The 15,150-nt window shown below is 35.4% G+C and overlaps 3 protein-coding genes across 3 annotated transcripts; all 3 read left to right on the top strand.

The window, feature by feature from the left end:
* On the top strand, window positions 1,290-2,615 carry LOC104733647 (F-box protein At1g31080-like). The gene has a single exon (XM_010453212.1). The coding sequence runs from the start codon at window positions 1,290-1,292 to the stop codon at window positions 2,613-2,615; it is 1,326 nt and encodes a 441-aa protein (XP_010451514.1).
* Window positions 4,223-5,228, top strand: LOC104732175 (early light-induced protein 2, chloroplastic-like). The gene is made up of 2 exons (XM_010451712.2): window positions 4,223-4,590; window positions 4,765-5,228. The coding sequence occupies exons 1-2, from the start codon at window positions 4,354-4,356 to the stop codon at window positions 5,107-5,109; spliced, it is 582 nt and encodes a 193-aa protein (XP_010450014.1). The 5' UTR covers window positions 4,223-4,353; the 3' UTR covers window positions 5,110-5,228.
* LOC104732174 (early light-induced protein 2, chloroplastic-like) lies at window positions 12,292-13,265 on the top strand. Its single transcript, XM_010451711.2, has 2 exons — window positions 12,292-12,697; window positions 12,820-13,265. The coding sequence occupies exons 1-2, from the start codon at window positions 12,470-12,472 to the stop codon at window positions 13,162-13,164; spliced, it is 573 nt and encodes a 190-aa protein (XP_010450013.1). The 5' UTR covers window positions 12,292-12,469; the 3' UTR covers window positions 13,165-13,265.

The raw sequence follows: 15,150 nt of genomic DNA, 5'->3' as shown, positions 1-15,150 counted from the left end.
TTCTAGAGGATTTCGACAAACAGGGATGGTCTAAACATGTCTATCCTCTTCCGGAGAATGAAAATCTCAATCGTCTTGATGTTGTTGGGATGACTGCTACAGGTGAAATTGTTTTGTTCCGAGGCCGCGAGATCTAAGCCTAATGTAATTTTCTACTTCAATCCTGAGAGGAACAGTTTCCATCATGTTGGAAATCAAGGTGTTGGAGCTGACCGTGGTTATGTTTATATCTTTGTAGACCATGTCGATGATCTTAGTCTTAACGATAAGCATCTCAAGTCAAGCATCTTTGATATTAGCAACATTGGATCGTTTGACAACAATAACAAATTTGATGCTTTGTGTCGTTTAGATGATGATTATAATATATAGGTTTCCAAACTTGATTGCTTCCCTTGCTCCTCAAGTTAAGAGAAAAATCTCTCTATTTTCTATTAGTAGTTGTATATATTCTCTCTCTGTAAACATTAAGTTATCAAAAAGGTTCTTAATAAATCAAGTTTTTATTCAAGAAGTTGTCTCAGCTATTTTTGCATGTGAGAGAGAGAGTAAAGAAAAAATATGTGACAGGTCTGTGTGAGCTTTATCAATCTGTTACGGTCTCTGACTCTCTCATGCTATTTTTTAATGTGAAAAATATGTGACAGGATTGTGTGAGCTTTATCAGTCTGTTACGGTCTCTCATGCTAGATGGAATCAAACAAATAGTTTGAAGCTGGATCTAGACAAGGGATATTCTTGAGGAAATATATGAGATTGTGGACTTCTTACTAATTTTTCTATCACACATCAAAGATTAGTTAATAAGTTGTTCCGGGATTCAAATTTCAAAGGTTACAAGATCATCTACCATTCTTTTCATCGAGAATATTTCTTCAGGGTCTATACTAGCAAATGTTTTTTATATACTTTAGAACCTTTTAACATCAATCATACTTTGCCAGCTACTGGTTATGCTAAAACAATCTTATTTCTTTTTCACACCCCTCCTCTTCCACGGCATGCTCCTACGAAAAATTCCATTTTTAAAGGCTGATTTGTAATGCACAGCTTCGTTGTTGATTATGCTGATTGAGGTAAAAGAAACATCAGTATCACAACTCCCACTTAAAGAGATTATTATACCAGAGAGGAGACCATCATTTGAGAATACTTAAGTGGTTAAAAAGCCCATGTTTCTTGGGCTTTAGGTTAGTTCAGACCCTGAAAATTTCCTTATATAATAAACCTAGAGTCTCTGCGATTTGTGATTTCTCCGCTCGAATTCGATAAAAGGTACAACGACGATCATGAATAGAGAAGAAAACTCAGATTCCATCCCTAATGATATCATTCTTGAGATACTCTCCAGGTTGCCTATAAATTCAATCGAGAGGTTTCGTTGCGTGTCAAAGCTATGGGGATCCATGCTTCACAAGCCATATTTCAACGAGTTATTCTTGACCAGGTCCTTGGCTCGTCCACGTCTCTTAATTGGGGTCCGGCAACACCGTGAGTGGAGCTTCTTCTTGGCGCCTCAGCCTCATAATCATTATGGGAAGCCTTTGTCTCTTGTAGTAGCAGCCGATTTTCATATCAAGTGCTCCTTAGACAATAGCCTCGCTATGTGTAGATATGCCTCTGGTTTGCTCTATTTCCCAAGTTTGCAGCTCTCGTGTAAGGATGAGGATGGAGCGGGTGTCATATGTAACCCTATAACGGGACAGTTTGAGATCTTACATCGTTTGAGATTAGGAACTGGCCATCGTCGTACCTGTGTCCAAAGAGGTCCCATCACGTCCAGAGACCATAGTGGTGGCCTTATAGGGTTTGATCCAATTGGGGGGCAATTCAAGGTATTGTCCATGAACAATACAGTTAACAATAAAATGGCTCGTTATATCCTGACATTAGGAACTGAAAAAGAGAGATGGAGGAAGATCCAATGTCCCTATAACGAGGATGATCGGAATGGAGGGGTATGCATCAATGGAATTTTGTATTTCACAGTGTACGACTGTGATACTCGATCACATCTTATAGCTTGTTTCGATGTTAGGTTTGAGAAGTTTAAGTTTCTAGATATATGCTGCCAATATGGTTTGTGTACTACACTGATAAACTATGAGGGTAAATTAGGTGTGATTAAGTGGAAGTGTGCTGAGGATGGTGGATTTCCCCTAGAATTATGTATGTGGGTTCTAGAGGATCTCGAGAAACAGGAATGGTCGAAATTTGCCTACACTTTGAAGGCTGACAATAAAGTTGTTCAGGTTGACGACTACAATCTTTCTGTTGTTGGGGTGACTGCTTCAGGTGACATTGTTTTGATCAAGGAAACTGCATTCAAACCTTTTTATGTTTTCTACTTCAATCCCGAAAGGAACCATCTTCTTAGTGTTGAAATCCAAGGTCTTGGAGAAGACCATGATTGGAGTAAGTATCATGCAGTTTGCGCTTTTGTAGACTATGTGGAGGATCTTCAGTTTAATATTATGCAGGCAACATCTCTAAACCCACTAGAACAGAATCATAGACCCAGGAGCACATCCACATTATCTAGAGAAGATCTTCAAGTGAGGACCGTTTCTCAGCTGGGACAAGATCGTCGTACGTTGGATTCATTTCAAAAATGACAACAGTCTCTATAGTATCATTCTAAACGCAATATAGATGGAATTATAATCCAATCCATCTCAGAAAAGAAGAGAACACATACACATTATTAAAAAATGTTTATATGGATACAATACAATGTCTCCGGCTCCAAATAGTCAAGATAGTGCAAGCAAACCAAAATAACGATCCTAAGTGCTAGAACTTATAACAAGTGATTAAATTTATCCATCTCACTGCTCTAGTATTAATCGTAGTATTCATCAGAAGACTACCGATGCGGTGATGCCTCTATACCATGATCACAATTTACAAGTTTATCAGTTTATGTACTCTAAAGAACAATCTCAAAGAACAAAGTGCATGATGTGGATACCCCCAGAGTATATATATATATAAGTTAAAACTTATGCAACATGCACACAAAAGCTTATGCAAGGTCATGAGAACTTTATGGGACAACAAAGGTTGTCATACAAGCTTTGTTAAAAAAAAAATGGCAAGACCAGAAGAATGCTTTTGTGCTGCTCTTTTTCTCTCGTTCTTATTATTTTTTGAACACGAGTGGGCTTATGGGCTTCGGGGACTTATTGTTGGCCTTTCAATGACCTTATGAGAGAATTAATCGGAGTCTACAAGTAATGGTCAGAGTCTTTTTCGTATTTGAAATTCAACATGTAAATAATTTACGTGATAAGTAATGAAGTATATCTCTCCTCTATGCAAAAGGTAGTATATACTAAGATTTTTAGCAAATACCACATTTTATATATTGATGTAAATATGTGTATTCTTTGTTACCTTTCCAGTGCGTATAATATATGGGAACGTAGGAGAATTGGGCACGCAGCCATGAATGAGACACAGAGAGGATCAAAAGGAGTCAGCATGGGTCTGCTATAATGAAGTTAAGTAAGTTCCAATACAAAATGAGATCGACTGCGACTTCTCTCTACCAGAATAAAAAATCGCCCAAGTGAATGAAATATTCCGAGCCGTTAATTAACTTTGTCTCTAATATTTTGAGACAAATCTTTTTTTTGTTTACGTACGTTTTGTTACCAAACCCACTTGGCATTGGCCAATCAGAATAAGACAAGGAAGATATGTCTCTGTGTGTGCTGAAAGAAGGCACGTCATCAGTTTACTTGCACTTTTTCAACTAGACGTGGCTCCTTTGAGATCTCACCTCACTTTCCTCTCGTTTTAAATTCTTGGCTACTACGTGTTTATGTGTCTAGCTTTCAACTCAAGTTCCTGATATATTAATTCTTTTTTTTTTTACATTTCAACGATTTTAAATGGAATAGTTCTAAATTTACCTTTTAATCTAATTCGATTTCGTTTTACAGATAAACATTACTAATGAATTTGTAGTCGTTACAATTAAGATGGAAAAAAATCTCAAAAGTTTGAAAACATTATTACTGAGGAATCATTGCAATTTTTAGTTTTTTTTTCTTTTCTTTTCTTTTATTATATTTGTTTCTACTTATTACTCTACTACACACCACAAACACGGAACATAAAGTAAGTAATTTTATTATCCCATAAATCAATAAAGATAAACAAAGACATAAAATTCAGAAATTACTAGACCTGTCATTCACATTTCACCTACTCTATAAATAAAGAGATGATCTTGAGTTACACCACAAACCAACTCCAATCTCAATCCTCAAGTCTTTGTTAATTCAACTCCTCTCACTACTTCATTCTTATTGGATCCTTAAAAATTTTGAAAACCCTCTTCAGGAAATGGCAACGGCGTCGTTCAACATGCAGTCAGTGTTCGCCGCTCCTTCCGGTGGATTGACTTCACGCAACATGAGAAACACAAACCAACTCTTATTCAAGAGGAATGCTCCGGTTGGAGTCAGGTGCATGGCTCAGGGTGATCCTATCAAGGAAGACCCTTCCGTGCCCTCGACCTCGACCTCCGCCGCTCAACCGCAAATGCCACCGTCTCCTCCTCCACCAGTTAGCAAGCCTAAGGTATGATCCAAGGATCAAATTCATTAATATATATCATTAAATTTCGATTATTTAATTGCGACTTTGCGATAACATAGTCTTGTAATCATGTTAAGCTCGAAGTGTACCCGTATAATGCATGTAGTTGATAAATGAAAAATATTTGTGAGTTAAATAATTTGTTATCTTGGTTAGGTGAGTACCAAGTTTGGAGATTTGCTAGCATTCAGCGGTCCAGCGCCCGAGAGGATCAACGGGAGACTAGCCATGGTTGGATTCGTGGCTGCCATTGCGGTGGAGTTGTCCAAGGGAGAGAACGTGTTTGCTCAGATCTCCGACGGTGGCGTTGGGTGGTTTCTTGGAACATCGGCGTTGCTGACGTTGGCATCGATGGTTCCATTGTTCAAAGGAATAAGGGCGGAGGCAAAGTCAAAAGGGTTCATGACGTCAGACGCTGAGCTATGGAACGGTCGTTTCGCGATGCTCGGCCTTGTTGCTCTCGCCTTCACTGAATACGTCACTGGTGGGACTCTCGTCTAAGTCTTTTTTGCTCTAGTTTAAGGGAATATCATATTTTGAGAACTGTAACGCATAGATTAAAATTTATTATAAGATTTTTAAAAGCGAAGTGTTGACACGGATTAAAATTTATTTGAACTGAGAATTAGGCTAATACACTACTAGTGCATTAGAATCAGTCAGTAAACTTCGTATAATTTTTGGGTCAAGTAAAAGGGTTAAAACGAAATTGAGAATTGAGAGCTAGAAAATGACAATAACAGAAGGTACCTTCAAAGTAGTTTTTGGGTCGATACCAAAGAAGGAATAGAGAGAAAATAGTCATGGAGTACTTTAGATATCTATTCTCCTCGTTACATGTGAGCGATTCCAACACGTCTTTCGGGATATTCTCACGGTGGTTATACTTTACTAAGGAAGTTAATGAAGAGGAAGTTAAATAAGTCTTATTCTTTTTGATCCATAAAAGGTTTCATGACCGGCTGGCCGTTTGGGATAACACCTTTGTTTTTCTAACGTTATTGGAGAATAAGTAAAGCTGATTTTATTAAGATGGTGAATAAATTTTTTAGCTGTGGAATTGTTGATGAAAAACTAAATGAAACTAACATATATATATGTCTTATCCCAAAAAGAGAAACCCGTAAAATCATTTTGGACCAATTTGCCTTTGTAATGTGAATTCTAAAATGATCTCGTACGTTTACACATAAATAGGAGCTAATATCCAAAACATAATCTGCTTTTGTGGCAGGAAAGCTAATTTATGATATACTATAATTTGTATCCGCGCAAGCGCGGGATTTTAATTTAAATATTTTTATATTAATATAATTTTTTGAGCTCGAATATAATCATTCAAAGTTTTGAGGGTAAATCTTTTTAAATATATGTCATGTGGTAATATTAAGAAAAATAAACGACATTGATGACTACTTCAAGATCTTTTATCATTAAGAGAGTTTATTTCTTATTCAGATATTTTATTAAAAATATTTTTTAAAGGCTTTGATGTTGATCGATTGTTGATCTAATTATATATATTATTTATGATTAGATGTTGATACTAATATAACATTATTCCGTATAAATTTGAATATACCAAATCTCATGAATATTGCTTAAAAGTAAAATATAATATTATATCGTTATAACATTTTTACCGAGCTTGCTTTACCCATCGAAATAATTGCAACGTACCATACACGACCAATTCATGAAAGTGCATATCTTATCCCACTTTCCATGATTATATGGCCAAACTGATAAACCCGACTTGGAATCTAATAATCTATTTAATAATGTATGTCATTTATTTTTCTACAAACTCATTCGTTTCACACAATTAATGAGATGTCAGAGATTTTAATTTAGTCATGTGTGATTGTGTATTCCCTATTATCTTTTCAAGTTTTACTAATTCATTTTCAAACATTTTAAATTTTAATTCTTTCGTCATTATTGATGATGCACTCTTTTTGACATCTACTTTTTTCCACCTTCTATTGGATCACACATAACTATTAGACTGTAAAATGATTTTCAAGATATATTATAACTATTTTCTCTTTAATTACTATCTTTCAATACTTAAATTTGGATTAGAAGCATTTGATTCAATTAACAAAACATCAAATTTTTTTCCTTTTTGATCATGTTATAAAATAATATTTCACTTTTATTTTTTTTTCTTGTTTAAAATTTTATAAATACAATTACTGAATTTTTTTATTCTTCCATAATTTTAAATTTTACTTCCATTCTACAACTCTATAATACACAATTACATAATTTTTTTATTCTATCATAAATTTAAAATTTACTTCCATTCTAAAACTCAATAATACATTTATAATTTTAATTATGATCAGTTTAATAGACAATTTTAATTATATTATTACCACTAATAAAAAATTATAGTATTGTTTTCTTATTTTAATATTTTATTTATTTTACTAATTATATTTTTATTTAAACTTTCTATTAGTTATAATTAACATAAATATGGGCTAAATGAATATTTTAAATTTCTTTTAAAGTAAAAAAAATTGCTTAGGTGATATATAATTACAAGATCAATGGAGATTCTAACCATAGTTCTTGTCTTCTTGCTAAGAAAATATTTTATTTGTCTCTTATAATTATTTGTCTTAACCATATGATGCACGTATATGTAAAAGAACTAAGCATAAATGATACATGAAAAGTTAGGTACGAATAGGTAATAATATTATTCCAAATTCAGTGTTTTACTTCATATATATCGGGTAGATGCTCTATTCTTTTCTTTCATTTTTTTTTTATGATTGAATAATAAAATAAAGTTTCATTCACACTGCTGAACTTTGGATGAAATATTATCAGGTTGAATCCACATGATTTAAAAGTAGGGCTGGGCCTACAGATTTTAGATGAAATAGTGTTGGGTCTACAGACTTTGGATTAAATCTAGTGGATCAGTTTATCATTTGTATAATTGTTTAAAGTCTTTATTAAAATCTGTAAGGCCCACAAAAATTAAAGAGGATGTGGCTGACGTGGCAGTACCAGAAATGAGTAAAGTGAACTTTATATATATAGATTCTCATTAGAAAGAATTATTCAAATGTTAACCAAAAATTGTTTTATTCCTCATATCTAACAATCTTCTAAAAATTGCTCAAACGTTTAGTGCCCTGGGTTAATTACAATTTATCCTTTGAGTTTAGTTTTTCGATTTTGATTAAAAAAAAAAAAAAAATACACATCAACAAATTAAAATACATATCATTTTGGATTTTCCATGTCACAACCCGAAAAAAAACTTAACGGTGAGTTATAGTATTTACAGGAAGACGAAAGGTCTCCTCGATTCATATAACGGCTGAGTTATAATGTTTTGTGGCTGAGTTATCACAAGATATAATATGAAAGCAAACAGTTGATTTATATTACTTGACGGCTGAGTTATAGTATTTACGGGAAAACGAAAGGTCTCGTCGATTCTTATGACGGCTGAGTTATAATGTTTTGTGGCTAACGGCTGAGTTATAGTATTTATGGGAAAACGAAAGGTCTCGTCGATTCTTATGACGGCTGAGTTATAATGTTTTATGGTTGAGTTATCACAAGGAATAATCTGAAAGCGGAAAACGAGAGGTCTCGTCGATTAATATGACAGCTGAGTTATAATGCTTGATGCCTGAGTTATTGCACAAAATAAAACAAATGTATTACAATAATACTGCATCGGACAAGTTTTCGCATCGTGCCCAACTTGTTTACATCGAGAGCATGCGTTTAGCTCATGGCTAAACGCGTCCGATCCGTAGTTTTCAAGAACAAGCTCCACAAGCTTGTCGTGTGTTGTGCCTCCATCTATCTGCACAACTATACATCCTCTATCGTCGGTGTTAAATACATATCTATGTTTCTTTACCCAATTACCGGAAACAACTAGTACCAGAACTGGATCCATGAAAGAAAATGAAGAACAAAGTGAAGAAGAAGTAGAAGAACAAGGTGAAGAAGAAGGTGAAGAAGAAAGTGAAGAAGAAGTAGAAGAACAAGGTAAAAACCATGTAAGAACAAGAGTCGAAGGAACGACGTTTCGTATTTCCGGAGAAGAAAGATGATGACATGGAATGCTGCCATGGATGATGCGTCTGACATGGCAAGTCAGCCATCAAACAAATAATAACTCAGCCTAAATAAAACTCAGCCATCAAACAAATTATAACTCAGTCACAACAGTACAGTAATTAAAAAGCAAAAAAATGGCAGCCAAAATCAGTCGCTTCATAACTGAAAATATGTAACTCAGCCGTATCGTTTAATAAGTCAGCCGTAACTGAATAATATTCTAGTAATTAATCTTTCGCTACTAAGTCAGCCGTGAAATGGCCGAGTTGTACGATAAGTCAGTCTATCACGGCTAAGTATAGTTTTTAACCATAACTCAGCCGTAACTACATCTCATAAGTCAGCCGTTTTTCATAACTCAGCCACCCAGAAAAATTTAATTCAGCCGTGTCGTAGTTNTCGTGTGTTGTGCCTCCATCTATCTGCACAACTATACATCCTCTATCGTCGGTGTTAAATACATATCTATGTTTCTTTACCCAATTACCGGAAACAACTAGTACCAGAACTGGATCCATGAAAGAAAATGAAGAACAAAGTGAAGAAGAAGTAGAAGAACAAGGTGAAGAAGAAGGTGAAGAAGAAAGTGAAGAAGAAGTAGAAGAACAAGGTAAAAACCATGTAAGAACAAGAGTCGAAGGAACGACGTTTCGTATTTCCGGAGAAGAAAGATGATGACATGGAATGCTGCCATGGATGATGCGTCTGACATGGCAAGTCAGCCATCAAACAAATAATAACTCAGCCTAAATAAAACTCAGCCATCAAACAAATTATAACTCAGTCACAACAGTACAGTAATTAAAAAGCAAAAAAATGGCAGCCAAAATCAGTCGCTTCATAACTGAAAATATGTAACTCAGCCGTATCGTTTAATAAGTCAGCCGTAACTGAATAATATTCTAGTAATTAATCTTTCGCTACTAAGTCAGCCGTGAAATGGCCGAGTTGTACGATAAGTCAGTCTATCACGGCTAAGTATAGTTTTTAACCATAACTCAGCCGTAACTACATCTCATAAGTCAGCCGTTTTTCATAACTCAGCCACCCAGAAAAATTTAATTCAGCCGTGTCGTAGTTATAACTCAGCCAAAATTTTGACAACTCAACCATCGGGTGAAAACTCAGCCGTAAGGACGGCTGAGTTAGAGCATAACTCAGCCAGATTTTAATAAGTCAGTCGTAACGCTTGGCTGAGTTATGCTCTAAGTCAGCCGTCCGCTCTTACTCAAATGTTTTCTCCATAAATCAGCCGCAACATACTTATAACTCAGCCGTCATTACCTCTGTAACGCGTTACGGCTGAGTTATTTAATAGACGTCAGCGATTTCTAACGTGGCGTCTCATGTGGCAATGGTATTTTTGTAATTACTTTTTTCCGGTAACATAAAACAAGGGCTCGCTGGGTATTTTGAAAATACCCTAAATATTCTAGTAATAAAATCTTTTTTTGTAGATTCTGGTAATATTACCTAAAATGTATAACATGTAAGTAAATCTCCCTTCTCATTACTCAAAAAAACTTTCATGTTCTCTGATTTAACCAAGCCAATCAAAAAAAAAATTATGGCGATTAAAATGGATATTAGTAAAACATATGATTGAGTGTAGTGGGATTTACTTAGAATTTTGATGGAAAAAAATGGGATATGATCAACTATAGGTGGGGTGGATTATGAACTGTATTATTTTCGTCTCCTATCGACTACTGATCAATGGATACCCAAAAGGAAGGATTAAACCAACTTGTGGAATCCGTTAAAGGGATCTAATTTTCCGTATTTATTTATACTATGTACGGAGGTCCTAATTGTCATGATTAGGAGGGTCGAGGGAGAGGGAACATATTTCGGACGCAAGCTCACAAGTTTCTCACTTATTTTTCGCTGACGAGTGTCTCTTTTTTTTGCATAGCGGATGCTCAGCAAAGCAAGAAAGTAATCCACTCTTATAGCAAAGTGTCTCGATAAGGAAATATTTTTTTCAAATCATCCATCATGTTTGGAAATGAGGTCCCGCCCTATATGCGACAAGATATCAAACCTATAGTACGAATATCACAAGAAGGAGGTATGAGGACACTTGGGTCTCCCTATGAAAATTCATGGGTCAAACCTGGAAATCTCTGCATTTATGAGAGATAGACTGCATAAGAGGGTTAGTTTATGGTCCTCAATATTCTTATCCATGGGAGGAGAGAAAATTTTGATAAAACCAATGACAGAAGACCCTTTACAACATATGTAATGTCATGCTTTCTTTTATCAAAAGTTACATGCTCCAAGTTAAGTAGTATGATTGCAGATTTTTGGTGAAGCAATAAAGCAGATAGTAAAAAGTTACATTGGATTTCATGGGAACTGATTTGTATTTGATTTTTGAAAGACAAACTAAGCTTTAAACAATGGTAGAATTTATTGTCTTTCTGGCAAAGCAGCTGTGGAGGCTGTTAAAATTTCCAGACTCTTTCTTTAGCCGAGTTCTCAAATGAATATACTTTAGAGATAGTAGTTCATTTGAAATAAAAGTATCAAAGCGGTCTCGAGGAGTACGTTGGCGGCATATAACATATGAAATTCAAAAAACTATAAATTCAGGTTTCAACTTTCAACACGTGTATCTGGACCGATCTATTAATCCCGCATATTCCATCTCGCTAACCAAGTTCACACACATAATAGTATTTTTAACAACAACAAAAAAAGTTATGGTCACAGGTTTTTTACGTACGTATTTGAAATACATCATGTAAGTGATATGTAGTTTTATTGATGTAAATATGTGTATTTCTTATTTACCGTTCCAATGCGTAATATAAGGGGACGTAGGAGAATTGGGCACGCAGGCCGCAGCCATCAGCCATGTATGGGAAACAGAAAGGATCTAAAGGAGTCGGCATGGGTTTGCCATAATGAAATCAAGTAAGTTCCAATACGAAGCGAAAGCGACTACGACTGCGACTCCCCAGTGAATGAAATATTCCGAACCAGCCAACTTAGTTTCTAATATTTGACAAATCTTTTTCTGTTTACGTGTCTTGCATTGGCCAACCACAAAAATACAAGGAAGATATGTCTCTGTACGTGATAAAAGAAGGCACGTCATCAGCTTATTTGCAATTTTTCAACTAGACGTGGTTCCTTTGAGATCTCAACTCACTCTCTCGTTTTAAAATTCTTGGCTACGACGTGTCTTTGTGTTTAGCGTCCAACTCATATTCCTGATATATTAATTCTTTTTTTTTTACATTTTCAACGATTTCCGATGATTAAATTTCGTTTTTTAATAATTTAATTAGATTTCGTTTTACAAATAAAACATTGACCAATGAATTTGTTAGTCGTTACAATAAAGATGGAAAAAAATCTCATAAGATTGAAAACACTATTACTGATCAGAAATCATTTTCTTCCCAAAAGAGTAAAGTTTGCAACTTTTAGTTTTTTTTTTTCTTTTCTTTTATTATATTTGTTTCTACTAATATTATTACTCTACTACACACCACAAACACAAAACATAAAAATAAGTAATCTTGGTGGTATCCCATACATAAATAAAGATAAATCTATACATGTAATTCAGGAAAATACTGGACCTATCATTCACATTTCACCCACTCTATAAATAAAGAGATGATCTTTGAGTTACACCAAAAACCAACTCCAATCTCAATCCTAAAGTCTTTTAGAGTTAATTTCAATTCCTCTTACTACTTCCAATCTCCTTCGATCCTTAGCGTTTTAAAAAACCTATTCAGAAATGGCAACGGCGTCGTTCAACATGCAGTCAGTGTTCGCCTCTCCTTCCGGTGGATTGAGTTCACGCAACATCAGAAAGACAAGCCAACTCTTCTTCAAGAGAAATGCTCCGGTTGGAGTCAGGTGCATGGCTCAGGGAGATCCTATCAAGGAAGACTCTTCCGTGCCCTCGACCTCGGCCGCTCAACCGCAAATGCCACCATCTCCTCCTCCAGTTAGCAAGCCTAAGGTATATAACTATATATGAACTAATTGAGATTTTGTGTTAGTTTAGTCTCCTCCTCCAGTATAATGCATGTTGTTGATATATATAAAAGATTTGTGAGTTGAATGATTTGGTTTCTTGTTTAGGTGAGTACGAAGTTTAGAGATTTACTAGCATTCAGCGGTCCAGCGCCCGAGAGGATCAACGGGAGACTAGCCATGGTTGGGTTCGTGGCTGCCATTGCGGTGGAGCTGTCGAAGGGAGAGAACGTGTTCGCTCAGATCTCCGACGGTGGCGTCGGGTGGTTTCTTGGAACATCGGCGTTGCTGACGTTGGCATCGATGGTTCCATTGTTTAAAGGAATAAGGGCGGAGGCAAAGTCAAAAGGGTTCATGACGTCAGACGCTGAGCTATGGAACGGTCGTTTCGCGATGCTCGGCCTTGTTGCTCTCGCCTTCACTGAATACGTCACTGGTGGGACTCTCGTCTAAGTCTTTTTTGCTCTACTTTAAGGGAATATCATATTTTGAGAACTGTAACGCATAGATTAAAATTTATTATAAGATTTTTAAAAGCGAAATTTATTTGAACTGAGAATCAGGCTAATACACTACTAATGCATCAGCATCAGTCAGTAAACTTCGTATAATTTTTGGGTCTAGTAAAACGAAATTGAGAATTGAGAGCTGGAAAGTGACAATAACAGAGTGTACCTTCAAAGTAGTTTTTTTTTTCTTTTTTTTTGGGTCGATACCGAAGAAGAAATAGAGAAAATAGTCATGGAGTACTTTAGATATCTATTCTCCTCCTTTAATTTGAGCGACTCCAACACGTCTTTCGGGATATTGTCACGACGGTTACTTTACTAAGGAAATTAATGAAGAGGAAGTCAAATGAGTCTTACTCTTCTTGATCCATAAAAAGTTTATGAATGAATTTGATGACAGCTTTGTTTTTCTAACGTTTTTTTGAAGAATAATTAAGGCTGATTTAATTAAGATGGTGAATAAATTGTTCTCTCTGGGATATCTAATAAAAACCTAAATGAAACCAACATATCTCTTATCCCAAAAGAAGATAAACCCCGTAAAATCATTTTCGACCAATTAACCTTTGTAACGTGAGTTCTAAATTTCTTAGAATTTTGATGGAAAAATGGGATCTGATCAACAATGGGTGGATGCACTGTATTACTTCTGTCTCCTATCGATTAGTGATCCGTGGCCAAAACGAAGGATTAAATTAACTTGTGGGATCCGATAAGAGGATCCAGTTTCTCTGTATTTATTTATACTATGTATGAAGGTTCTAATTGTCAGGATATGAGGGCCGAAGGAGAGAGAATTATCCATGAATTACGTATTTCGAACACAAGCTCTCGGTTTCTCACTTATTGTTCGGAGACGAGTATCTTTTTTTTTTGCATAGTGGATGCTCAACAAAGCAAGAAAAAAATTGATGTAATCCGTTCTTATGGCGAAGTGTCAAGTAAGAAAATTTATTTTTTCAAATCATCTGCTATGTTTAGAAATGAAGACTCGTTCCATATGCAACAAGAGATCAAATCTATAGTAAGAATATCACAAAAAGGAAATATGGGGACATACTTGGATCTTCCTATGAATATTTATGGGTCAAACGTGAAGGTCTTTGTATTTATGAGAGATCGACTACATAAGAGGATAAATTTCTAGCCTCAAAATTCTAATCCAAGAGAAGAAAGAAAGTCTTGATAAAATCAATGGCGCAAGCGCCCTTTCGACATATGCAATGTCGTGCTTTATTTTACTAAAAGCCATATGCTCCAGGTTGAGTAATGTGATTACGGATTTCTAATAAAACAATAAAGCATATAGTACAAGGTTACATTAGATCTTATGGGAGCAGATTTGTATTCAACTTTCGGAAGGCAAACTAGGCTTTAGAAAATTAGAAAACTTTTATCTTGTAATTCTCACAAAACAGATATGGAGGCTATTAAGATTCACAGACTCTTTCTTTAGTCAAGTTCTCAAAGGAAGATATTTCCTATACAGTAATTCACTTAAGATACAAGTATCAAATCGGTATTCATATGGCTGGAAGAGTATGTTGGCGGTATAACCGGTTCTAAATTATGAAATTCGTAAAAACTATAAGCTGGAGTTTCAAACACGTATATCTGGCCCGATCTATGAATTCCAGATATTCTTTTTCGCTAACCAAATTCACACAAACAATAGTAATTTTCAACAAAAGCAAAAAAAGAAGTTATGGTCATAGGTAGGGATGTTAATTTGGGTAAGTTACGCTCTACCGCCGTTACGCTCTACCGGCGTCGGAAAGAGATGAAAAGGGAGGCGACTCGGTTATCGTGCCTGAGAGAGAAAATTAGGGCGAACACTTCTTCCCTTGAATGAGTACCTTACTAAGGATATTACTAAAGAAAGTCAAACGAGCCTTATTCTCCCTCAACACGTATATTTGGACCAGAACCA

This window comes from Camelina sativa, chromosome 12 (assembly GCF_000633955.1).
Source record: "Camelina sativa cultivar DH55 chromosome 12, Cs, whole genome shotgun sequence".
NCBI classification, from domain to species: domain Eukaryota; kingdom Viridiplantae; phylum Streptophyta; class Magnoliopsida; order Brassicales; family Brassicaceae; genus Camelina; species Camelina sativa.
This window is presented reverse-complemented; position numbering and strand designations above follow the sequence as displayed.